At 35.4% G+C, this 27,028-nt stretch overlaps 2 protein-coding genes across 3 annotated transcripts; both read left to right on the top strand.

Annotated features, from left to right (window-relative positions):
- The first annotated feature begins 1,026 nt into the window (after positions 1 to 1,026).
- On the top strand, positions 1,027 to 26,816 carry LOC108166877 (uncharacterized). The gene is made up of 34 exons (XM_081599964.1): positions 1,027 to 1,187; positions 1,521 to 1,556; positions 2,036 to 2,308; positions 2,395 to 2,670; positions 3,590 to 3,850; positions 5,029 to 5,151; positions 5,284 to 5,299; positions 5,414 to 5,499; positions 5,924 to 5,977; positions 6,082 to 6,138; positions 6,230 to 6,289; positions 6,537 to 6,593; positions 7,250 to 7,309; positions 7,802 to 7,858; positions 7,951 to 8,010; positions 8,319 to 8,375; positions 8,467 to 8,517; positions 8,908 to 8,967; positions 9,166 to 9,267; positions 11,501 to 11,767; positions 12,187 to 12,435; positions 12,800 to 13,063; positions 13,191 to 13,466; positions 14,519 to 14,782; positions 22,092 to 22,367; positions 23,501 to 23,764; positions 23,893 to 24,162; positions 25,215 to 25,325; positions 25,414 to 25,429; positions 25,515 to 25,576; positions 25,763 to 25,813; positions 25,897 to 25,959; positions 26,050 to 26,109; positions 26,453 to 26,816. Exons 1-34 carry the CDS (start codon positions 1,145 to 1,147, stop codon positions 26,530 to 26,532), a joined length of 4,362 nt encoding a protein of 1,453 aa, XP_081456090.1. The 5' UTR covers positions 1,027 to 1,144; the 3' UTR covers positions 26,533 to 26,816.
- On the top strand, positions 19,235 to 21,277 carry LOC145548664 (uncharacterized). 2 transcript variants are annotated; one of them, XM_081599504.1, is made up of 4 exons: positions 19,236 to 19,543; positions 19,647 to 19,913; positions 20,353 to 20,616; positions 20,736 to 21,276. In XM_081599504.1, exons 1-4 carry the CDS (start codon positions 19,480 to 19,482, stop codon positions 21,065 to 21,067), a joined length of 927 nt encoding a protein of 308 aa, XP_081455630.1. In that variant the 5' UTR covers positions 19,236 to 19,479; the 3' UTR covers positions 21,068 to 21,276. The 2 variants fall into 2 exon arrangements, with proteins under 2 accessions (XP_081455629.1, XP_081455630.1); XM_081599503.1 differs by having other exon boundaries at positions 19,235 to 19,913; positions 20,736 to 21,277.
- Positions 26,817 to 27,028: the final 212 nt, after the last annotated feature.

The following is a 27,028-nucleotide window of genomic DNA, read 5'->3' as shown; positions in this document are numbered from 1 at the left end:
CCATTTAGCTGATCTAATATGCTCATAACACAGCATGGCCTGCACTGAAACCATGCTCAGTTAAGTAGTTTTTCGGTTTGGCCATGAAAAGTAGCCAACGTCGGCCGGTTTTCGGGACCTTTTCCCATTTGTGCTCACCACCATCAATAGCCACCAGATGGCGGTGTACATCAAAAAGTTTCTTGACTGTCTGATGAGTGGAGCATATGACTCAAGAAGGCTCATGTCTGTGGTCCCATGAAAACTCAAGGAAAATTTTTTCAAAGTATCAACTTTTGTTTTTGACTGCAGCTAAATGAGACCCTTGTGGTGTCTGAGCCATTCTGGTATGACTCCAGCCAGATTCCTGATGATGACAAAGCCATACAGACTTGGATACAAAGTAGGTGAAAGAAAATCCAGGAAGATAAATCTGTGACCACCACTCATAACCTGGAACTCAAGCCCAATTGGGTTAAAACGCAATCAAAACGCAATACACCAGGAATTCATTTCCAAATGACTAGAAAAGTAATTTAAGCCATTCATCTTTGAAAATCTTCAAACGGGGCTGAATTAAAACAACTAGTTCAAAAAGAGTGACTGCCAGTTATTGTGATTGCTCGATTGTAGCTGGTTACTGCAGCTTGGCATTAGTTATGTACAGTGACATTTGCACAGTGCACATGGAACAGCCTTTAGACCTCATAAGAATTACACAAATAGAAACTTTGTGCAAAGCAGAGCTAACCATACTTCCTGCACAGCACTTTGAAAGACTAATATGGTCATGTAGAAGATGGTTGCATGAAGATCAACATGCAAAATATATCAAGATTTTCATCTTCAGCCAATGCACCGTTGTGGTTTTGTTATATTTTGTGGTTCAAGTAACTATTTTTTTTGCTTAGTAGGCAACAACTATGCAACCCATTTTACAAAAAAATGTAAAAAAATAAAAACAAGCTGGTGTTTTTTCTTTACCATTGCTGTAGATTTCTCGGTATTGGACAGGAAGTATGACATTGCTCTGTGGTAAAACCTAATACAGAGACGGGGGTCTGATCTCAGGCTGAATTGAAACTAATTTTCTGTCTCCTGTGGGTTTTCTCTTTGCAGCACTTGGCTGAAACACTTTAAAAAGGCTGAATTATCTGGCTTACAAATGAGGAAGAAACACACTTTATATTACATTCTGGACATACAGAGTAAGTACATCACTTTGCTTTCTCATTTTAATTAGTGAAGAGTATGTTAAATGTTTGTCAAATCTTTGTCAACAGAGCAGTGTTGATAAACCTTTTTCTTTTTAAAAATGAAATTTTTAAAAGATAGTGATCTTTGTAGACAAAAGAAAACTGTTGAGCAACAGAAACTGGAAAAGTTCTGATCTCTTGGTGCGAGAAAATATTAAATCGTTTTCTTAAAAACATTTAGAACATCTGATCGACATACATTGGACAGACCGGACATATAAAACAGACGCCTTCTGTTGTTTTACTTTAACTTGTTTCATGTAAAATTTTCAACATTTACTTTAGTGTGGATCATCTTCATCTGCTCTGGACATGCGCAAGGTAACTTTACTTTTATTCCTATCAACATTTGAAAACAATTTGTTTTTTGACACAGTTTTAGTTATCTGACCCCATTAAAGCTTCCAGTTTGTGTCCCACTATAACAAAACGCCTGCAAGCTGGAAGATTAGATACATTTTTATGTATGTGTTAAACAATGGCATTTATAAACTTGAAAGGAATGTTTTTTTCCCTCTACAATAAAAGCATACGTGCAATATAAAAAATGTATTACATTTAGATTTCTGTAAACTATCACCATTTATAACTTATAGCAGGAAACAAATACAAAAAAAATGTATTACTTTTTATTTTATTTTTCTGTACAAACTGGCAGAACTTTACGATGATTGATTTAAAGAGACAATCATTGTAAAGTTTTATTAGTTTGCAAATTAGGAATGATACAAATACACATTGTAACAATGTTGGTGTTTTTAAGGTTTTTTTTTTACATATTTCTGTGTGCTTGATAACAGCTGACGGACCCAGAGTCATTCTGACAGCAGGTCCAACAACCATACCAGTAGGGGGCAGTGTGGCGCTGAGCTGCTCTGTGGAAAACTCTGCTAGATGGGAGTACAAATGGTTCAGATGGACCCCGAACACTTTCCCTGTTCAAATCAAAAATGATGGCAAACAAAACAAGATTATTAATGTTACTCAAGGAGGATTTTATCAATGCAAGGTTGTGAGGGAAACAGACAACCAGAAAATTTATTTAAGTAACAGGACTACAATCAAAATAACCTGTGAGTTCACTCAGATAAAAATAGAACTAACAATGCTGATTTTTCTTGTCTGATTTAATGTTTCTCTTCATATCTGACCTAAACAGTTTCCAACAAAGTTGTTGTGACTCGACGACCAAACTGGCCTCAGATGTTCAGTGGTGAGACGATCACTCTGACATGTGAGGTCCAGGGAGGAGAAACCACTGAGTGGACGTATGAATGGAGGAGAGCTGGGTCGTTTATATACATGACACGTGAAAAAAAATTGACTTTCAATGTTTCTGAGTCAAACAGTGGAGATTACAGGTGTCTGTGTTTACTCAAAGATGATGGGTTTTCTTTGACAGAGTGGAGTGAACCCATCTCAGTGTCCGTATCAGGTACGTCATGTTGAATTTATGTGTTTTCTAAGATTTATTTGCAGAAATGTCTGTTTGTCAAGGATTTATTAAATACAAATGATACAACAAAACTAAAAGAAGGGGTGTCATAAATAACAAATACAACATATCCAAAATATTCAGAGTTGGGTAGTAGTTACACTTACTCAGTAACATGTAGTAAGTTTTTATGAATTAACTTTTAGTACTATTTGTTACTACACTAGTACTTTTTACTTTTAGTTAGTAATTTTATTATAAAATATCGCTGCTCTTGAGTTAAATTTCTGAATTCTCTACCCACTGTGAGTAACTTCAGTGAATGAAGAACAAACACGTCTTAACCAAAAAATTACCAGACGCAGATTCACACACACCTGCGGTTTTTGTTAAAATTTCCTACATTTTTAATTGTCTATATTTTATGTGAGGGTAAAAAGTTTTGGAAAAGGTTGAGCAAGATGAAAAAGAATTCAAAGAAGGAACTGTCTTTTGGGTCGGTCAGACTCTGACGTGCAACAGGGCAGGAGAAGAGATTCATTACAACAAACACCGCCTCGTTTTCTTGTATTTTTGATTCCAGGGTTTCCCACATTTCCAGTCAGTGGTGGTTCTAACTCAAATAGCACCTTCTGTAGACTCAAAGAGAAATAATTAGTTATAGAACAAAAAAGTTCCATCAGTGTCTTTCCTGCTTGGAATAATCCAGGCCAGGTTTAATTGGTCCGTTTCAGATTGTGAACAAATTTAGCACAACTGATAAGATAGAAACTTCACAGACTAAAAGAAATACTTTATATGAAAATGCTAGTTTATGGAATATGTTGACCAGCTGTCTCCTGTATAGAATCTGTATGCGTGACTCACATCTATGCTGTTTCTTATATTTTTGTTGTGTCTATGCTAAACTCGCTAACAGGTAAACCAAAGGCCCAACTGAGTACGGACAGCATGGAGCTACCAGTAGGAGGCAACGTGATGCTGACCTGCTCACTAAACGCATCGTCATCATCATTTAGTTGGAAATATTTCTGGTACAGAGGAGAAAAATCCTCAGAGCCTCTGACCAGAGAATGGACAAATGGACAAATGAGCGTCTCAGAGGAAGGACTGTACTGGTGCAGAGGAGGAAGAGGAGAACCAGTTTACTACACAGACTACAGTGATCACATCCGCATCAGTAAGTTATTCTAGTAAGCATCTTTGTTTTTTGTTTCTTATGTTTTGCTCTCAGCTTCACAATCTGTTTCAAGTTTCACTGACTGACTAAATTCTGACCATCCGTCCATTTTCTTACACCCTTGTCCCTCATTGGGGTCAGGAGGGTTGCTGGTGCCCATCTCCAGCTAGCTTGCCAGGCGAGAGGCAGGTTACACCCTGGACAGGTCGCCAGTCTGTCGTAGGGCAACACAGAGACACACAGGACAAACAACCATGCACACACACACTCACTCACACCTAGGGGCAATTTGGAGAGGCCAATTAACCTGACAGTCATGTTTTTGTACTGTGGGAGGAAACCAGAGTACCCGGAGAAAACCCACGCATGCACAGGGAGAACATACAAATTCCATGCAGAAAGACCGGGGCCAGGAATCGAACCCAAAACCTTCTTGCTGCAAGGCAACAGCTCTACCAACTGTGCCACTGTGAAGCCCTAAATTCTGACCAATAAGTCCAAAATACAATTCAAAATAATAATGAATATACATTATTTTCAACATTAAACAAAAAACATTCAGTTGTTTTTGGAAAGAACAAAACAGAAACTGAGAATCATCCTCAAAAGTCAAATTTTGTATTTTTGCAAGCCATTAAAAAGCTGCCTTACAGCAAATAATTTGGATTTTGTTATAACAAAAAAAGAGAAATCCAATTTTAATCATTAATCATTTTAATTATTAACAAATAAATATTAAAAAGGAATTTTCCTAAGAACCCAGTGATTTTCTGTATACAGTTACACATTTACATGATATGTGTTGATTTTAGAGCTTCGCTGTATTGTTTTTGTGCAAGAGACCTTCATTGATATTAATTTGAAAGGCAGAGACGGGAGAGGAAACACATTGTTTCATTTAAACTAAGAATATTCAGAAGATCCCTTCTTTAACTTTATTTGCTTCTTAACTTAACAGTCCTTACTGCAGGCTTCTTTTAAAAACCATCCTCTTCACTCATTAAAAAATATAGATACAGTCATTTCATGACAGTGATAAGTTACATTTCTCTTACGATCTTGAAACATTTAAAAGAAATCTTTGGATGTGCTGTAGATTTTATTTCTAATTTATTTTTAAGATATCTTTTTTTGAGATGATAAAATCATAATTCCTTTGTCATGTTTTATATTTCCAGTATCCGTTGAGTCCAGCGGCCCAGTCGGCTCTTCATTATTTGTGTTGTTGGTTGTTGGTCTCCTCGGTGGAATCAGTCTCATTATTCTGCTGCTCTTGTTTTGGCGCAGCAGACAGATGAAAGGTGAGACATTTTTCTGGATCAGACTCATTATCTAAAGTGTTTTAAATCAATCAAGATGCATTCTAACGTTGTGACAAAAAAAAAACCCCCACTTAATTTGAATAATGAAGTTATTTTCAATTGTTTTTACAGATTTGGGGCACATGAGGTGAGTACATGACGTCTGATCGTCTCTTTTTTTTAAAAGTATATTTTCTTTGTACCTTAATCAGTAATTTCTGGCTGTGTTTCTAATAAAGTGATCACATTTCTTCTGTTTTAGATTAAGTCTTTCGCAGAGCTCCATTCAGAGCTTTCCCACTAATCATGAAGTCAACCAGAGTGAGACGTACACCTCGCCCCCTCAGGGTTAGAGAGCAGATTCATTGGAATAATTTATGTTTTTTTTTTCTCAACTAAATGAATAGAAGATAAACAAAGTGCATTTTGGATCCACATTCACATAAAAAAATGAATATGTGTTCCAGTGAGGTTTGATTGTCAAATTAAAAATAGATTTTGAGAACAACAGTCTTCTATCAGATAGTAAACATACTTTTCATTAATGTGTATTTTTGCATTAAGTGTATTTTTTAAAGTGGTCTGATTAAATATTCTAACCTGAAATCTCATGTTTTCATTAGTTCTTATCAAATATAATTATGTCAAAGTTAGTAGAAAAAAGCACCATCAGTCTGTGTTTAGTGAATCTATCTGGTGTGTGAACTGAGTTGTTGGAATGAATTAATAATATCCTAATTGTTAGCCTCTTGTCCTTATTTATTCTTTACAGTAAACGATACTTCCCTCGGTTTGCCGCTCAGATCCTCAGAGGTCAACAGGAACGGTAAAGTAATTTTGTTAAAGTTGTTAATGATGCCACCCTGTTGGTCACTTAGGAAGTTTAATCATGAACAATTCGTATATAATCTGTAAATATTTTATTTGCAGGTAAATCCATCGACACCGTGTACTCAGTGATTGAATTAAAACACTCTGGGGCAAAGAGTAAGATGGAAACATATTACGTTCACGGCAGAAGAACGGAAATCAGAACAGATTTTAACCTTCAGTTCTTTGGTTTTGTTCACCTCCGCAGGGAGTCCTCATGATCCAGAAGAGGGCGCTCTTTGGTCACATGTGAGAACAACAGCTATAGGTAATTCATGGTGATTTGAGTCACTCAGATGAATGAACTTTTCACTAATCTAATTTATTAAACCTCTAAGTCTTATTTATGCTTTACAGTAATTGACACTTGTTTCAATTAGTCACTCAAATGTTGTGATGTTATAAGGAATGGTAGAGTTGTATTTGTTAAAGTTGTTAAGAATGCAACTTATTGGTCAATTAGGAAGCCTAATGATAAACAGCAGATATATAATCATTCAATATTTTATTTGCAGATGAATCCATAGACAATGGGTACTCTCTGCTTGAAGTAAAAAACTTTGGAACAAAGAGTAAGATGCAAACATATTCAGTTTACAGAATCAGAACATGAGTCAGAACTGTTCTTAAATCTGCAGTATTTAACTTTTACAAAAATATGTTTTTCATAACCGTCACCATGTCATGATAGCATGGCGTCTGACAGATAATCTGGGAAAAGATTGAGCTCTTCCTCCTCTTCCCAGTGTTACGATTGCGTTATGCAAAAATGCACCGCTTCCGGTCAAAAACAACCAATCAGAGCTAGGAGGAGGAGGTTCTTAGTGCTGTCAATCAATACTGCTCAATATGCCAATGGTGGAAAAACAACTTAATGTTACAGAAAAAAAGCGTTATCCGCCTTCATCTGTGGCTGTGCTAACTAGCATTAGCATTGGTGGCAGCAAGAGAGTGATTGACAACGCTAAGATCCTCCTCCTGGGTCTGATTGGTTGTTCCTGACTCAGTGATGTATTCCTGTCGCTAACGCTGGGAAAAGGCAGCTTAACTAAATTATTATTATTTTATCACTTTATCTGTCTTACATTTAATTGGCACAACATAATGATTTCTAAGTGTGTACTTATATGTAGTTTTTAAATATATTTTAATACAAACTTACATACTGCAGCTGGTCTGACCTTTGTCTTTTTTTTTGTTATTTTCCTTTTATTTTTCATCTCAATAGGACTTCATGTCGGTCCAGAAGTGGGCACTGTTTACGCTAATGTGAAAAAAGAAGCTGCAGGTACTGGCAATAAAACCCTTCTCACAGTTTGCTGACCAGGTTTTGTGTGTTTCCACTGCTATTTTAAAGATTATTAGTGATGAACTCAAAGTATTTAAATTGTAATGGCACCTTGTCATCACCTTAATCCTAATCTTTAGGTCCCTCCAGAGATTCTCCACAGTTATCACGTCAGGACTCTGACTTACCCACTTCAAAATATTATTGCTACAACCATGTTGGGACGAAACCTAGAAGTCCAAGAGGGACATTTTACATTGTTTGTTTTCTGAAAAAGAACATCCACACTCTACTGTTGAAATTGCGTAAATACATTTTTAATGAATCCCATTACCTGTAGGCTCAACTTTGGAACTTTGAAATCTTGTGACGTCAATAAGTTTAGTAGACTACTATTGTCAGAGAGAAGTAGTTGAGAATGGTGCCAATCGGTGACTTAGAAAGCCTAATGTTGTGTAATTGTTATGTAATCCTTGAATATTTGTTCTGCAGATACATCCATAAACACTGTGAACTCCCAGATTGAAAGGAAAAAAGCTGGAATGATGAGTAAGATGTAAAGATATTCAATTTACAGAATCTGAGCAGTGATAGGTATTGTTGGTAACATTGTTGTTTTGTTTTTTTGTTCATCTCAACAGAACATCCTGTTGTTCCAGAAGAGGGCACTGTTTATGTTAATGTGAAAAAAGGAGCTACAGGTACCGACAATTAATCCCTTCTTACAGTTAGTTGTACATCTTCCACTGGTTTTCAGAGGTAGAACGTTTTATGTTCTCAAATTTGTTCCGTTTCTGTTATTCTATGAAGAAATCCACACTGTACTGTTGGAATTGTGTAGCTAAATTGTTTTAATGAATCTCAATACTTGTAGCCCCAACTTTGCAGCTGATATCAATCGGAATAGTAGAGTACTTATGTTAAAGTAGATAAAAATGTCACCAATTGGTCACTAAGAAAGTCTAAAGATATGCAACTGATGTATAATCCTTGAATATTTTATTTGTAGATAAGTCCATGGAAACCGTGTATTCCCTGACTGAAATGAAAAACTTTGGGACGATGAGTGAGACATTTGATTTACAGCAGCAGAACATAACTCAGTCAGAACGGTTCTTAACTAAAGGGTTGTTTGATTTTTTAATCCATCTCAACAGAGAATCCACATGCTCCACAAGAGGGCGCTGTTGGCTCTGACGTGAAAACAGGTGCAGTTAGTTCCAGCTGTCTTTTTTTTATTTTTTACTGTAACTTGTCCTCATGATATTAGACTCATTTTCATTGCATATAATCTTAGAGTTCAGATGATAATCTGACTTGTTTAACATCTACATACATCCATTAGAGATCTACGAAAAATGACAGAACACACAGTGGGTAAATGATAGTTCATCTGTTCAGTGATGTGCTATTTGATTAAGATGAACATATTTCTTATGCACAGTTCAGTACCATATTAAAGCATCCATTCAGATGTTGTTCATTTGTTATAAAACAGACCAGCACCCCCCATTTCCTTTGGTTTTTCTCACATCTGTCCTTGTAAATAGATTCTTTTTTTGCTGAATGTCCAATTCTCTCTCGTATTTCTTCTTCAGACTCTACCGCAGCATCTACTGACATTATCCATTTGAAAAAAGCCAAGAAAAAACCAAAAGGTAAAGGAAGAGAAAATTACTTCAAGGCCTTGTAGGATTGGTTTCAGAACTTTTACTCGTCGTCTTTTTTTTTATTTGAGTTGCACATGTGTGACACTGACGCTCACCAGCTGACAAAAATGGCAATTGAAATGTGTATGGAGATACATTACAGCCTTCCACTTTAAATATACAATCTTTTGATCTCTCAATTCACAGGAAAACGGAGTCGTTCAGCAGATGCAGCTGTTTATGCTAACGTCAAGTCAGGAAGAGCTGTGGCTAACGATGGTCCCATGTCCAGAAAACCCAAAAAACATTAAAATCCTTTTTATTTAGCTGTTATTAAAAAAAATGTAAAAAAAATCTCAAAAGTGACTTATACTCAATACTTTGACTGGTATTATAGCAATAAAACTCCAAAACTTCTTTATGATTATCAGGTCTTGCATGTTTCCTGTCATTTGAGATTTTATCTTTGGTGATGGGTTTAATGTATTTGAGTCTGAATGCCCTGCTTGATGTTTTCCTAATGTTGGCTCTCTCCAAATATTTGTCCTAAATCAGTCTCCAAACGTCACATAATGAATTAGAAAACAACCAATAAAGGATTCTGAGTCAAAACAATACCCAGGAAAAACTCTTACACGCGTTTATCTTCAATAGGTTAGATTATTCTTAAGTCGTCTGCACAGATCTCAAGAAAAATATATAAAAAAGAAAACAATTACACAGCTGCAGCTCATATCCAGATTGCTGCCGGCAGAGTCCTGACTAACAGATCGCAGTAAACCGGTTCTTAAATCACTTCATCAGTTCCCTGTCTGTTAAAGGATTGAATTCAAAATATCGCTGATTGTGTAAAAGGCACTGAGTGACCTTTGACCTCCACACATTTGAGTTGAGTTAATGTTCGTGTATGTACTGACAAATCATCTGGTTCTTCATATGGGCAAAACCTACTGGTTCCTTTCAGTCAGCTCTAAAAATGTGTTTCAAATTTAAATTTTTTTATTTTCTTTTATGTGATTTATAAAATGTCTGTTTTTTCATTTAAAGGTTGTATTGTAATGCAGTTATTTTTTACCTCTGTTACTTTATGTTGCTGTAAATCACATTGAATAACTTTGTGTATGAATAATGCTATCCAAATAAACTTTTCCTACTTTTCTCTTGAATGAAACTGAAGGATTTGATGTAACTGGACATGAGTTGAAATATGTAGCAGAAATTGCAAAAATCCTAAAGTGCAGCGGCCAAACTCCACCTCTTTGGGGTTTTATTTCAAATGCAGTGGACACAGAGACGGAGAAGAGTAAACAAGCACATGAAGAAATGAAGAGAGGCCAGGCAAAAAGTAGGAAGATAAGAAAAAGGAAGAAAGAAAGAAAACAACGCATTAGGTAACTATTTCTACAGCTGCAGAAGAGAGAGAGAAAAAAGAATCAAGAAACCACAGTGACAAACAACATATATAAATACACCAGTGACGCTGAAAAGCACACATTAATTTTCACAAGAAGCATTCAGTGGCAATGGGATTATTAGTAAAAGTTAAGGTTGTTTTAGTTGAATTGTTGAGGCACCAAGTCCAGTATCTCTGGATTCATGAGTCAAACGTTTCTGTCTCTCATGTCAGTGGTTTTGAATGAATTCATTATTCAACTTTCAGATTTCTGTTTTATCTTTTTTTAGTAGTTCAGTGTAGCATGAACCCATTTTTTTTACTCACAACGCCTAAGGAGTGAAAAGTTCATTCATAAGTCATTGTAATGTGTAAATGTACTGAAAATCCAAAATAGGAAATGTCTGATTGCATTTTTTCTTCATTTCCTGCTAATTTGAGTCAATTGGGTGACAAATTCCAGCTAAGTTGATCGGAAATGTTCAAGTGTTCTTTGGTCAAGCTAAAATGGAGAAGTGGGAAATGTCACGACACTCGAGAATGAGCTCATCGCGTAGAAAAAAGAAGACGCCAAAACTTATTTAATGCTTATATGAAACCGTAACGAATGTCTCGATATGAAGGACGTCTGCTGATTTAACCGAAAGTTAATGTTTAATTAAACTTTTCTGGCTTTAATTATGTTTAAACTTTGAACTTTCATTGTTGTGACAAATATGGCAGTCGGACCACTGGGAGGAGGCAGAGTAACTTGACTTGTTTTTTTCACAGATATTTTAGGTGTGATGTTTTATTCTCAGATGAAGAGTAGCTGAAACCTCTGATGTCATTCTGATGGGAAACAGATAAGATGTACTTGTAAAGAAGAGGACGTGCTTGTCAAGCCCCAGTGCTGGACGTGAGCGTGAGACGCACTTTGCTCATTTATCTGAACTTTGTTTTTGTTGATAATGACAAAAGTCTCAGCCTTTATTTTAGGTCTGAATGCTCTCCTGTGCTCTGGACATGCTGAAGGTATCTTGATTTTATTGTTCTTTTATTTATTCACGCAGAAAGATATGCATATGTGTTCCTTTTTGATTTGAAGTATGAAAATGTATTATAAACATACATTAATAAATGTGCTAAATGTGTTGTGCTGTGTTTTAGTTGCTGTGCTGACAATTGACCCCAACTGGTTGACGTTTTATGATGGAGAGAGGGTGACCTTCACTTGTGACATGAATGAAGGCAACGACACCGACTGGGAATATGAGATTAGAAGAAATGGAGAACAATTTATTCAATCTTACCCGCACAAAAGCTACACATTACAACCTATCCAAACAGATCAGAGTGGTGAATATCAGTGTTGTGGTGTCAGGAAGAGCTCAAGTGATACCAAGTGCAGTGGTACTGTCTCTTTAACTGTTACTGGTGAGTAGATATTGATTTTCAACTTGACTGTCCTAGGGAGTTAAAAAGCCATTTTATATGTTTACTCTACTTTAAATGAAATCCTTGTGCAGAAAGAGATTAGTCTCCCCCACCCACAATTACTGTGTTTAACTTGCTGTGAAGTACCAGCATTACAACCCACCCATCCACAGAAAATACAATTATAACTGAAAAAGAATATTAAATACAATTGAGCTTACCACTTTAAGGATAAAATTATGCCTCATTAGGTGATTTTTTTTTATGGGGAAAGAAGGAGAGACGGTTTGGATCATTAAATTAAGATAACTATTATTAAGATACTTGATGATGAGACATTTGAATATTTGCATTTTGCCTCACTGAAGAATAACTACACGTGTTGACTGAATAATTGACGTTTTTTATTTTAACGTCAGCTCAACCCAGAGCCACACTGACTGCAGGTTCAACAATCATACCAGTAGGGGGCAGTGTGACACTGAGCTGCTCAGTAGAGCCCTCTGCTGGATGGAAATACAGATGGTTCAGACCTGCAGATCAACTCACTGATGAAGAAAACAGAGAAATCACTGTGACACAAGGAGGAATATACCGATGTATGGGAGTGAGAGGAAATACAAACTTTCACAGTCTTATAAGTGACGAGGTCATCATCACAAAAACCTGTAAGTTCAGATTTTTTTTTTTCAAATGCAGCTGTTGGTTATTAGATTTTAGTTGAAACCTATGTGGTATTTAAAATTTATTTTCTTGTTTTTCAACTGTCCATATCTGATGTAAAAAGTCTCAGCTTTTTTTCTCCCAAAATTACTTTTTAACTTGCTGTGAAGAACCATCATAACATTTATTTTTAAACTTTGGTCATTAAATTAAAAATAAATATTATTTATTTATCCCCATTAGAGAAATTAGATTATTGAGTTTTGTCATATATTATGATGAGACCTTAAAATATTTGTGCTCAATGTGACTAAAGAATAAGTAAAATTGCTGACTGCATCATTGACGATTTTATTTCATTAACATCAGTTCAACCCAAAGCCAAACTGACTGCAGGTCCTACAACCATACCAGTAGGGGGCAGTGTGACACTGAGCTGCTCAGTGGAGCCCTCTGCTGGATGGAAATACAAATGGTTCAGAAAGACCAAAAACACACCTGAAGTTCAACTCACTGATGAAGAAAACAGAGATATTGATGTAACACAGGGAGGAATATACCGATGTATGGGAATGAGAGGAAATACAAACTTCTACAGTGTTGTAAGTGACGAGGAAAACATCACAATAATCTGTAAGTTCAAATACTTTTTTGAATGCAGTTGATTATTCTTTACACTTTCGCTTAAACTCATGACGTATTTTTCATTAATTTTCATGTTTTGGTTTATTTTGCAACTTTTCATATCTAATTAATACAGTTTCCAACAATGTTGTTGTGACTCGACGACCAAACTGGTCTCAGATGTTCAGTGGTGAGACGATCACTCTGACATGTGAGGTCCAGAGAGGAGAAACCACTGAGTGGATTTGTGAATGGAGGAGAGGTGGGAAAACTGTAGCCAGAAGAAATGATAAAGACTGGCCTGTCAGTGTTTCTGAGTCCAGCAGTGGAGAGTACAGGTGTCGATGTAGATGCAGAGACGACTGGGATTCTGTGACAAAGTGGAGTGAAAAGATCCCATTGTTGGTGTCAGGTGAGTCATGATGTTTTTTTTATTATTATTTTTAATCACTGCCAGCCCAACACAAAACAAAACCAGGCCGAGCCCACAGATTAGCAGAGCATCTCTCTGAAAGTTCAAATAAATTATTGCAGAATATTGAATGTCCATTTATGTAATCATACAAAATACAGTTTACAGAGTCTGATAAATATTCAGGGAAATAATGAGGTAATAGTGTTGATTAACACTTCCTGCTGGCTTTTTACCTGGGATCATTTGAATACATCCTTTAATCAGACACAATATGCAAATTCTATGAATGAGATAAAAGGCAATCTTCATTCTTGATTGAAATGTTCTTGTGGATTTCATTAAAAATTACAAATATTTTCAAAAATATTACTAAACTTTGAAAGAGGATGTCAACAAGCAGTTTGCCATAAGATCACTAATATACTCTTATTTTTTCAAGCGGTCATGTGCATATTCTTTAGATTGAAGTAACCTGCATTGCATGCACACTTTTTGCATATTTTTTTGTATTTAAGAAATCTTTCAACATTTTATTTCATTTTTTCCACTCAGTGAATTTATATATTTGTATTCACTGAAAAGCAACAAGTAGATGCATATAAAGGAACTTTGCACTACATTTTAATGACTGCACATTTTTTTATATTGATGAGAATCAATTTGGTGTTTACATAAAGCCACAAACAAAATACAGTGAGGATATAGTTGATGGGTAAATAATCCACGTTTTGTTTTGCTTTCCATATAAAGATATATGTATCTTTAAGGTTTTCATTAAACTGTTACAAGTGAGTTATAATGGATTTTTCAACTAGACTTGTGTATTATGGAGAGTTATAAAGTCTGTTCACATGTTTACTTTAAGTTAAATCCTTGTGCAGAAAAAAGTCTCAGCTTTTTTCTCCCGAAATTACTTTTTAACTTGCTGTGAAGTACCAACATAACATTTATTTTTAAACTGAGACCTGTAAATATTTGTGCTCAATGTGACTAAAGAATAAGTAAAATTGCTGACTGCATCATTGACGATTTTATTTCATTAACATCAGCTCAACCCAAAGCCAAACTGACTGCAGGTCCTACAACCATACCAGTAGGGGGCAGTGTGACACTGAGCTGCTCAGTGGAGCCCTCTGCTGGATGGAAATACAGATGGTACAAAAAGACCAAAAACACTCATGAAGTTCAACTCACTGATGAAGAAAACAGAGATATTGATGTAACACAAGGAGGAATATACCGATGTATGGGAATGAGAGGAAATACAAACTTCTACAGTGTTGTAAGTGACGAGGTCATCGTCACAAAAACCTGTAAGTTCAAATAGTTTTTTGAATGCAGTTGATTATTCTTTACACTTTCGCTTAAACTCATGACATATTTTTCATTAATTTTCATGTTTTAGTTTATTTTGCAACTTTTCATATCTAATTAATACAGTTTCCAACAATGTTGTTGTGACTCGACGACCAAACTGGCCTCAGATGTTCAGTGGTGAGACGATCACTCTGACATGTGAGGTCCAGAGAGGAGAAACCACTGAGTGGACGTGTGAATGGAGGAGATCTGGCACAACTGTAAAACTGGGAAATGACAAAGACCTGAATGTGACGGTTTCTGAGTCCAGCAGTGGAGAGTACAGTTGTCAGTGTCGACTCAGAGACGACTGGTATTCTGTGACAAAGTGGAGTGAAAAGATCCCAGTGTCTGGTGAGTCAGGATTTTTTGTGCCTCCCCAACACAGGTGAACATCTCCCTGAAAGTAGCTACTAATAAGATATAGTAGAACATTCAATATCTAATTTTGTAATAATAAAAAAATACTGCTTACAGAGTTTGATCAATATTCCAGCCAAGTGATGAGTTAATAGTGTTGGTTAACACTTCCTGCTTGTTTCTGACCTGGATCATGGGAATATATGGATAACAAAACCTGAATTTATCCATCTTCCCTAAAATGAATCTTTAGAAACCATAGTGTGTCAGGATACATGTTAGAGTCCAGAAATATAGTCTATTTTTTCCCTGTTGAAACTTCAATCCAAAAAATTTTATAAAAAGAAACGCATAAATGCTACAAAAGCACTAACAACGTTTAATTCCTTGTTAATGTTTTGTGTTTACAGTGACTGTCAAAACCTCATTTCTCATTTAAACATTTTTAGCAATTGAAACAGTTACTGATGTCATTATCGTCATGTCTAATAGATGTTTTCAGGTGAGCATTCCTACAGCAAAGCTTCATGACTTTTTTTTAATTACAGATCAAAACAATTTATTGCATTTTAGACAGTAAAACCATTTAACTGTTTGAGAAAAATCAACGCAGAGACTGAGGATGTCTGTATTCAACCTTGATGTCACATTTATATTTTTTAGTAGGAAATCATGTCTTTGGGTCTAATGATAACTAACAATAATTACTTATGTCTTCCAGTAACTGTGTCCAGTGAGGGCAGCTCTTCATCTCATGTGCTCTTAATTGTTGGACTGATTAGTGGAGTCCTTCTCATCATCCTCCTGCTCTCGTTGTGGCGCTACAGACGGTCCAATGGTGAGAGCTTATTCTTCTCACACTGGATCGGATCGCTTCTTCACCAAAAATACTTTATTAAATAATAAAATGTATTATACATCTGTAATTTTTAAATACATTTCATCTATTTAATTCTGGTGTTCATGATGCTGACGCCTCCTTCAATCTCCCACAGATTTATTCTGCTTCAGGTCAGTTTCTAATATCTGTCCTCTCATTTTAAACATGAACTTCTGATTCTTTCGTTCGTTGTTACATTTAGTTGACTTTAATATTTTTAGGTTGTCCAGCAGCCAGAGCTCTGCCGTCAGTCATGGAGTGGATCAGACTGAAGGTCACGTTTACAGCTCTCTGCTGCATGGTAGGTCACAAAATAAATGTCTTTATCATTTATAATAACTTGTTTTCTTTTTTTTTTTTGATTCGTCTTTATAAAATACAGACATATTTAAAGACTCAAAGTCCAAATGGAGCTTTTGAATACTAACCTACAAAACAACAGAGTTAAATAATTGAACTTTGTGCTGAACGTTTTGTCACAATTAATCCACCAATATTATGTCTCTGCTGCTCAACATAATAAAATACAGTTATGTCATGAGTTTTGTTCAGGGCAAATGGTTCATAATTGCAAACGAATACAGTCAACAGAAAGATTAAGACAGAAAAGTAATATGATTAATGTAACTGCTTTCAGATCAGAACTTTAATCTTGAAATGCTTTTGTTCACTGCAGGCACCACTTCTGTGTATGAGACACTCCGTCCACGTGGAGCCACTGGAAACGGTGAAGTTCAAGTTTTAAAGCATAGCTGCAACATCCCACTTATTTAAGGAGATTACAGCTGGCTCATTCAACATGCGGAAATATTTCAGAAACAGATGAATTTCTCAATGCTGAAGAAATCCTCTGAAAGTTTCACAAAGAGGAGCCATTAGTAAACATTCAGTAGATTTTAAATTAAATTTTAACATTTCTATCCATGTCGCCATTTTAACAGAGAGGTGTCATCATCATCCAGAGGAAGATTCTGTTTACGTTAACATGAGACCAGGACATAAAAGCTCAGCATGAAGGTCAGTGATATTATTATTATTATTATTATTATTATTATTATTATTATTATTATTATTTTATCTATGAATGCATTTATTTATTTAGCTTTTGGGAGGGTAACCTGTCCTGCCACATTTGACTTTTCTAGTTATTCTCAAGCACCTTCTGATTGACATTGATGACAATTCAGATTTTAAATGGGCAGTTTTATGTAAAGTTGACATTTTTAAGCTTCACATCATGTTAGAATGGTATTTTTTCATTAAAAAACATACTTGGAGTGTTGCCTTGATTCTTTCACGCGTGTTTGAGAAATCCTTTGATCTCCCGTGGCAACCGTTCAGCTGTGCAAAACGCCTGGGTGGGCTTAGCTCCGCCTTCGAGACGAAGCTTCTCCTCAGAGCTTCAGCTACCAAGCCTCTGAGCCTCCGCCTCACAGAGCTGTCCTTCCCCCACTCGGCTCCTTCAGACTAGCCTGCAGCAATTGGCAAACACTAGGTGTTTTGGAATTGGTGTCTGCTGAGCTCACTATACAATCTACTTCTCAGTTCAACGCTAATAAAAACGTTGTTTAAAGGGTTAACAGAGGAGCGATGTTGTTATGACTTCCTGGAGGCGGAGTTTCAGAAATAGCAGGAGCTTCTTAAAGAGACAGAGGCCCAATTCCAGGATTTTAAGTTACAAAGACAAAATTCTTGTCTTATTTGATATGTATTAGTTTTTACGTCAACTAACAGTTACATAAATGTCTCATTTGGATAAATTGAAGCACATGTTAAGTTTTTAAATATATGCTCTCTCTCTTTCTCTCTCAGCAGAAAACTGGAGTCCAGCAGCAACAGATACTCCAGATTATTCTACGATCAGAAACTACACTGGATAACTCTGCTGCCATGTTTCCATTATATGTTATGATGATTTTTGCATTTCTGCAGCTTTAAGATGATTTAATTATGCAATATCTCTTCAAGAATCAAATGTGCTCTAATTTTACATTTTCCCTCATGTCATAAATAGGACAGGTCTAACATTCATAAAATAAAATGTTGTAAGGTTCTTGTGAAATAAATTTAAAGGTGAAAATTACAAACTCCCTTCTGACCTACACACATGGATTTGTAGCTTTTGCAGTTATGCTGTTTGTAATAAACACAGAACTGTCACACAGTTTGAATATCGGTGCCTGTTTTCAATAAAGTTTTGTTCGGTGTCAAGAAAAAGCAGTATTTAAGTTTGCAGTCCAAGAAGACGTGAGTACCTGAGTATTCAGTCTGTTACAAGTTCAAAGCAGAAAGAATGACATATTTTGTTTTCAAACTGATGGAAAATTATTGGACATTATGATCCTTCATGTGGATTTTCATTGTTTACTGGTATTAAAATTGATTCCACAATCTACAAAAAGATTAACAAGACGAACAATGAGGTTAACAACATGTGCAAAAAAATTGTGATGTTATTGTGTATTTATTAAAATAACACGTCAAACAATTGGTTAAAGGCTCTGCACTAAAGCGTAAAGCCTTATTTAACAGGTTTCCCTCAAAATGGCTTCTGTTAAGTGGACAGGAAGTGTCAGTTCTCCATGGTGAAACACAAAAGATTGATGTCAGAGGTTTTAAAATGAAAAAGTAAAATAGGCCTTTTTTTAGGATGAATTCAGTGCAACTTGTGTTAAAATAAAATGCAAAAAATAAAAAATATCCCTTCGACCCACAGAAAGTCATTATCAGGCCTGGAAATCGGCATGAGAGATGCTCCTCTGTGCGTGTCATGCTTGTTGTGCAGCGATGTCACTTCCTGTGTTTGAACGGTACAGAAAAAATGAACAAAATGTTCACTTTTGACAGTATGTGCATTGACTTCTCTTCTTTTGTAGTTATTTTTTTTACTTACTTTTAAACTAATCTTTTATTTAATTATAAAAATTCTGTATATTATAAGATTCTCTAATGTAATGATTTTTAAGACGTGTTTTATCTTTATCTCCTATTTACATCAGGTTTTTGAGATTTCTTTGTTTGTTTTGCACATCATATTTTCGTAGTTTTTGAGCAAATAAATCTTTTACTTTAAGCTAAACTGAACATTACCTTTAAACAAATGGTCACCTAAAAGCATTTAACTGGGCTATGTCTTTTTATTATTTGTGAGTCACCTTAGTTTAAGGAAGTTAAACTTAGCGTCAAAATATTGTGTGGAAAGTTTCAAAATTTTTTGTGGTAGCTCTTAAGTTTTAGCTGTGATGTTTTTCAGATGAAGATAAAAAATAGTAGCCATGAGCTCACAGAACAGGAAACTAGAGATGTCATACTGATCGGAAATATTGGTGACATGAATAGAACGTGTTCAGTGTCAGAGCTGCACGCTAAGTAGGAACACTCTGAGCTCGTTTATGTGAACTTTTAACGTTTATAATGACGAAAGTTTTAGGTTTTATTTTAGTGATGATTACACTCCTCTGCTGCGGACATGCTGAAGGTATTTTCTCTTTTATTCTTCATACTTATTTATGAAATCAGAATGAGGCACGTCTGTATTAACTGCATGATAAATGTGCTAAATGTGTTGTGCTGCGTTTTAGGTGCAAATCTGACGATTGACCCCAACTGGTCGACTTTTTATGCTGGAGAGAGCGTGACCTTCGTTTGTGACATGAATGAAGGGAAAGACTCCGACTGGGAATATGAGATTAGAAGAAATGGAGAACAATTTCTTCAATCCGATCAGCACAAAAGCTACACATTACAACCTATCCAAACAGATCACAGTGGTGAATATCACTGCTGTGGTGTCAAGAAGAGCTCTACTGATACCAAGTGCAGTGGTACTGTCTCTTTAAATGTTACAGGTGAGTCCAAATAATCTTTGTCAACTAGATTTGTACATTATGAGAGTTGTGAAGCCAATTAACATGTTTACTCCACTTTAAATTAAATCCATATGCAGAAAATCATCTTAGCTTTTTTTGCTCCTCCCAAAATGACTTTTTAAACTCGGCTGTTGCAACCTGCCCATCTACAGAAAACACAAATTCTATGAAATACAATTAAACTTACTATGTTATAATTAAATTATGCTTCATTTGGTGAGCTAATCACAGAATGGCATAAATTGTTTTTTTTTTTTTGTTTCTTTTTGGGATATTAAATTAAGATAACACTTAATTCCTATTATAGAGACTCAGTTATTGAGTTTTGTCATATATTATGATGAGACATTTGAATATTTGTACTCAATCTGACTGGAGAATAACTAAACATGTCGATAATTGACGTTTTTTTTATCAGCCCAACCCAAAGCCACACTGAATGCAGGTCCAACAACCATACCAGTAGGGGGCAGTGTGACACTGATCTGCTCAGTGGAGCCCTCTGCTGGATGGAAATACAGATGGTTCAGAAAAACCAAAAACACTCATGAAGTTCAACTCACTGATGAAGAAAACAGAGATATCAATGTAACACAAGGAGGAATATACCGATGTATGGGAATGAGAGGAAATGCAAACTTTCACAGTCTTATAAGTGACGAGGTCGACATCGCAATAACCTGTAAGTTAATTTCTTTTTTTAAATGCAGCTGTTGGTTATTGTTTACATTTTGTTGAAATCCATGAGGTATTTAAAATTAATTTTCATGTTTTTCAACTCTTCATATGTAATTAATACAGTTTCCAACGAAGTTGTTGTGACTCGACGACCAAACTGGTCTCAGATGTTCAGTGGTGAGACGATCACTCTGACATGTGAGGTCCAGGGAGGAGAAACCACTGAGTGGACGTGTGAATGGAGGAGAGGTGTGAAAACTGTAGCCAGAAGAAATGATAAAGACTGGCCTGTCAGTGTTTCTGAGTCCAGCAGTGGAGAGTACATGTGTCAGTGCAGACGCAGAGACGACTGGTATTCTGTGACAAAGTGGAGTGAAAAGATCCCAGTGTCTGTGTCAGGTGAGTCAGGTGTTTTCATTATCAGGGCCAGCCCAAGACATAACCAAGCCAGGTAGAGCCCTAAGGTTAGCAGTGTCTCTCTGAAAGTTCTAATAATTTATGTTTGTTTGTGTAGAACATTGGGAATCTGTTTTTGTAATCATGCAAATCTATTGCAGTTTACTGATTCTGATAAATATTCCATATTCAAGTTAATAGTGTTGATTAACACGTCTGACTTGTTTCTGACCTGGGATCATGGGAACATTTCCTGAAACTATTTGCAACCATGTATGTGTATTTTTTTTATTAATGACAGAAAACAATATTTATTCTTGACGAAGTTGTGCCTGTGCACTTCAATCACAAGTGAAAATATTTTTCTTCAAGAAATACTTTCAACATTTGTTGAATTTTTTTCCACTTTTACTTTAGCAATCAGTGGATGCATACAATGTACTTTTTCACTACATTTAAATGACTGCACTTTTTAAAAATTGATTTGTATCAATGTTGTTTACCTGAAACCACAAATACACAAAATACAAGTAGCAGATAGTTGATGGGGAAATAATCTTTTTTTCTAAATACTTTTTTTTCATTAAAATTGGATTTTAATGACTACAAGTCCAACTTAAGGTTAGTCATATATTATGATGAGACCTTTGAGTATTAACACTCAGCTTGACTGCATAATAACATATTTATTTTTATTTAATAGCTCAACCAAAAGCCACTCTGACTGCAGGTCCTATAATCATACCAGTAGGGGGCAGTGTGACACTGAGCTGCTCAGTGGAGCCCTCTGCTGGATGGAAATACAGATGGTTCAGAAAGACCAAAAACACACCTGAAGTTCAACTCACCGATGAAGAAAACAGAGATATTGATGTAACACAAGGAGGAATATACCGATGTATGGGAATCAGAGGAAATACAAACTTCTACAGTGTTGTAAGTGACAAGGTCATCGTCACAAAAACCTGTAAGTTCAGATATTTTTTTTCAAATGCTGTTTATTGTTTAGATTTTAGTTGAAACCCATGAGGTATTTCAAATTTATTTTCATGTTTTTCAACTGTCCATATCTGATGAAAACAGTGTCCAACAAGGTTGTTGTGACTCGACGACCAAACTGGCCTCATATCTTCAGTGGTGAGACGATCACTCTGACATGTGAGGTCCAGAGAGGAGAAACAACTGAGTGGACGTATGAATGGAAGAGAAATGAGACAACTGTACAAAGTGAAAATGATAAAGACCTGACTCTCAGTGTTTCTGAGTCCAGCAGTGGAGAGTACAGGTGTCAGTGCAGACTGAGAGACGACTGGCATTCTGTGACAAAGTGGAGTGAAAAGATCCCATTGTTGGTGTCAGGTGAGTCATGATGTTTTTGGGTTTGTTTTTTTTTATCACTGCCAGCCCAACACAAAACAAAACCAGGCCGAGCCCACAGATTAGCAGAGCATCTCCCTGAAAGTTCAAATAAATTATTGCAGAATATTGAATGTCTATTTATGTAATCATACAAAATACAGTTTACAGAGTCTGATAAATATTCAGGGAAATAATGAGGTAATAGTGTTGATTAACACTTCCTGCTGGCTTTTTACCTGGGATCATTTGAATACATCCTTTAATCAGACACAATATGCAGATTCTATGAATGAGATAAAAGGCAATCTTCTTGATTGAAATCTGCCTCTGGATTTCATTAAAAATTACAAATATTTTCAAAAATATTACTAAACTTTGAAAGAGGATGTCAACAAGCAGTTTGCCATAAGATCACTAATATACTCTTATTTTTTCAAGCGGTCATGTGCATATTCTTTAGATTGAAGTAACCTGCATTGCATGCACTTTTTTTTTTGCATATTTTTTTGTATTTAAGAAATCTTTCAACATTTTGTTTCATTTTTTCCACTCAGTGAATTTATATATTTTTATTCACTGTAAAGCAACAAGTAGATGCATAGAAATAAACTTTGCACTACATTTTAATGACTGCACATTTTTTTTATATTGATGAGAATCAATTTGGTGTTTACATAAAACCACAAACAAAATACAGTGAGGATATAGTTGATGGGTAAATAATCCACGTTTTGTTTTGCTTTCCATATAAAGATACATGTATCTTTAAGGTTTTCATTAAACTGTTACAAGTGAGTTATAATGGATTTTTCAACTAGACTTGTGTATTATGGAGAGTTATAAAGTGTGATCACATGTTTACTTTAAGTTAAATCCTTGTGCAGAAAAAAGTCTCAGCTTTTTTTCTCCCAAAATGTCTTTTTAACTTGCTGTGAAGAACCAACATAACATTTATTTTTAAACTTTGGTTATTAAATTAAAAATAAATATTATTTATCCCCATTAGAGAAATTAGATTATTGAGTTTTGTCATATATTATGATTAGACCTTTAAATATTTGTGCTCAAATGTGACTAAAGAATAAGTAAAATTGCTGACTGCATCATTGACGATTTTATTTCATTAACATCAGTTCAACCCAAAGCCAAACTGACTGCAGGTCCTACAACCATACCAGTAGGGGGCAGTGTGACACTGAGCTGCTCAGTGGAGCCCTCTGCTGGATGGAAATACAGATGGTACAAAAAGACCAAAAACACACCTGAAGTTCAACTCACTGATGAAGAAAACAGAGATATTGATGTAACACAAGGAGGAATATACCGATGTATGGGAGTGAGAGGAAATACAAACTTCTATAGTCTTGTAAGTGACGAGGAAAACATCACAATAATCTGTAAGTTCAAATACTGTTTTTAAATGCAGCTGATTATTCTTTACACTTTAGCTTAAACTCATGACGCATTTTTCATTTATTTTCATGTTTTGGTTTATTTTGCAACTGTCCACATATGACGGAAACAGTTTCCAACAATGTTGTTGTGACTCGACGACCAAACTGGCCTCAGATGTTCAGTGGTGAGACGATCACTCTGACATGTGAGGTCCAGGGAGGAGAAACCACTGAGTGGACGTATGAATGGAGGAGATCTGGCACAACTGTAAAACTGGGAAATGACAAAGACCTGAATGTGACAATTTCTGAGTCCAACAGTGGAGACTACATGTGTCAGTGTCGACTCAGAGACGACTGGTATTCTGTGACAAAGTGGAGTGAAAAGATCCCAGTGTCATGTGAGTCATGTTTTTTTCTTAACAAAACCAGGCAGCTGGTCGGAGCCCAAAGACCAGCACAGCATCTTCCATCAGTTCAAAACCGTTTGAACCTGCTTGTTGCTGAGATGAGCTCTGTAAATACAAAACACAGTTGAAATATTCTGATTATATTCCATTCAAGTGATAAGATACTAGTGTTTTACTTTCTCTGCTGGTGTCTAATCATGGGAATACAATGTTGACCTCATCACAAGCAGATGTGGCACTGATTGAAAATGCATCATCACGCTGGCCCCTCCTGTTTGATTTTAACTGTAGCTGCGCATTTTATTCTCAACTGAAAAGATTTATGTGGAAATGACATAAAAAGCTAGAGATTCTACATATTTTCAGTAATATATTACTTTGAAGAAAAATGTCAAGAGGTGTGTGGAGAAAAAGCTAATATGATAACGCTTTCAAGGTGTTTTCTCATTGTTTTCCATTAGGTGAATGTGTTGTTGATGTAAATCTACCAGCGGATGCATAATAAACTGAAACATTTTGTCTAAAGACTGCACATAAGATGAAAACCCAATAAAACTTTAAAAAATGACTGTGCTACCCACAAAAAGACACAATTTGCAAATATGAAATAGGGAAAAAATTTTGTTTTGTTTCTAAAGAAAATACTTTTTTTTCCCCCTTAAAATGAATATTTAGGCGTTAGAAACAACATCATATTAATAAGACCTAATGTTGATGATGGTATTCAAGACAAATCTATGTTTTTGCAAACGTTTCCATGATTATCTTAAACAGCATAGTGTGCGTTCAAAGGAACATAGGTGGGACATGGAGGACGTCCAGATTTAGGAGTTGCTATGGATACGTATCAGTCAGTAGGACAGTTGTAGGTGGGGATTCTGCTGAGCTGGCTGACAAAATGTGCCTTCTGTAGACAAATTTTGTTTAGTTTTATTTTAGTTTTAGTTTTTAGTTTTAACATGTAAACTATTTTTTTATAGCTAAATAAAAAGTAAATGATATTTCATAAAACAAAATGACACTGTTCTTCTTTCCGGTAACAGTGTCCACTCCTGGCAGCTCTTCATCTCCTGTCCTTATGATCGTCGGACCTGTTAGTGGAATCCTCCTGGTTCTTCTTCTGGTGTTACTGTGGTACTACAGGCAGTCCAAAGGTGAGATTGGTAATTGGGAAGGTATAATAAATAGCAGCAGGAGGATTTGAACAATGAAGTATTGAAATAATATATTTGTTTTTCACAGATTTACGCTGGGCTGGGTCAGTAAAGCACATCACTGGACATCAAATATCTAAAATTACTACATTTCTGTGAACATAATTTACACTATCAACACTGTTTTAGGCGGAAGCTTCTAAAAAGCAGATTCAACAAGAATGAAAATGATGAGAGCAACTCTCTGCATGGTCAGAAATTAAACAATTTTTGTCCTTAATACTGCAGACGTTTTAAATTATGTTAGCATTTGCATCAATAAGATTGCCTTATACAGTAAGGAACGCTTTACAATTTGCTTACTGAAAAACAAAATGGAGAGATTACAGTGTTTGTGTTAATGCAATATTTTATTCACTTTTTTTCCTGCATTGTAGGTGATGATCATATCTACGAGTCGGTCAACTTTTCAGAGCCCAGTGTAAATGGTAAAGTAAATCTTTTCCACCAGATTTAACTGCTACATGTTCAAATGCAAGTAACTGATCTGGAAAATCCTGAAATGTTTCAGTGGTAGACAAACCCACAGACGTAACCTACTCTCTGATTGAACTGAAAAACTTTGGGAAAGAGAGTAAGTCACAAATACAACTTAAAGAAAAAAAAAAATCAGCCTTGTTTTGATCACTTTTTTTTAGAAATTGTGACGTGTTTATTTGAACAGGTACCCCAAATAAACCAGCAGAGGGCGCTGTTTACTATTGTCTGGAGCCTGGAATGGAAGGTACAGTGAACTCCAACGTAACAATATGATACTTTCCATCGCTATCAACCAATGTTAGACTAAAACAAAGCTTTTGTTTGTTTTTTGACAAAATAGAAATGCTTTATTTTTTTTACACATTGTAAGCCATCCTCATGTATGTAATAAAATAAATATTTAGATATGTGATAAAATATTCAAAAATAAAATAAACCCAAAGTGAATTTTTGCTTCTTACTTATTTGTACTTAGATTTAAGAATTTACAGGAAAATTAATTGTAGGAATTTAAAGTTTAAAGCAAGTTTTAAAAAAAAATTGTGTATTCAGTACACTGAAGTCTTCCAGTCGTTGTCCTTTCACAGGTAGGGGGAGCCCTGGAGCAAAAGAAGAGGCTGTTTATTCTGAAATCAACTCGGGACCAGAGAACCATAACACCATGTAGGCTGCATGCTTTAATAATTCAGTCTACAGCTTCTAACTCATGCAGATTTTGTAGGATTGATTGTAACAAACTAAATATTAACCTTTCATAAAACTGATTTTAGCTGTTTGCTATGTGTGTGTTTAAAATAATCCCTCTCAACGTTCGCAGTCATTTATTATACTGGCAACTCTGCTTTACTTTGCTTTACTTTGCTTTAATTTGTTTTATTTTATTATTTTAGTTACTCACTTTGTAAAAATAAATGATTCCTTTTTGTCATTCCGACATTAAATCACACAAAACTTTTTTTGTTTTGAGTTCAATTACTAGCATTATTTTTTTTTATTTCTTAACAGTAAAATGGTAAAGATGGGGATATGTAAAAACTATTTATTTTTCCTTTAAATTCAAAAGTTTTTTTTTTTTTTTAGTATATGGAAGAACTCCTTTTTAACTGTATGAATTAGGTAAATGTGTAAATTTGGTGAATTTCTGTCTCCTTAAAGTGGTTTTC

The sequence above is a fragment of the Poecilia reticulata genome, chromosome 18 (assembly GCF_904066995.2).
Source record: "Poecilia reticulata chromosome 18, P_reticulata-male-v2, whole genome shotgun sequence".
NCBI lineage: Eukaryota > Metazoa > Chordata > Actinopteri > Cyprinodontiformes > Poeciliidae > Poecilia > Poecilia reticulata.
This window is presented reverse-complemented; position numbering and strand designations above follow the sequence as displayed.

Coding starts and splice junctions, on each gene's coding strand:
- LOC145548664 (XM_081599503.1), top strand. CDS start 19,535: ATGCTGAAGGTATTTTCTCTTTTATTCTTCATACTTATTTATGAAATC. Junction 19,914..20,352: donor TGTCTCTTTAAATGTTACAG/GTGAGTCCAAAT, acceptor TTTTTTTATCAG/CCCAACCCAAAGCCACACTG. Junction 20,617..20,735: donor GGTCGACATCGCAATAACCT/GTAAGTTAATTT, acceptor TAATTAATACAG/TTTCCAACGAAGTTGTTGTG.
- LOC108166877 (XM_081599964.1), top strand. CDS start 1,145: ATGAGGAAGAAACACACTTTATATTACATTCTGGACATACAGA. Junction 12,436..12,799: donor GGTCATCATCACAAAAACCT/GTAAGTTCAGAT, acceptor CATTAACATCAG/TTCAACCCAAAGCCAAACTG. Junction 22,368..23,500: donor GATCCCATTGTTGGTGTCAG/GTGAGTCATGAT, acceptor CATTAACATCAG/TTCAACCCAAAGCCAAACTG.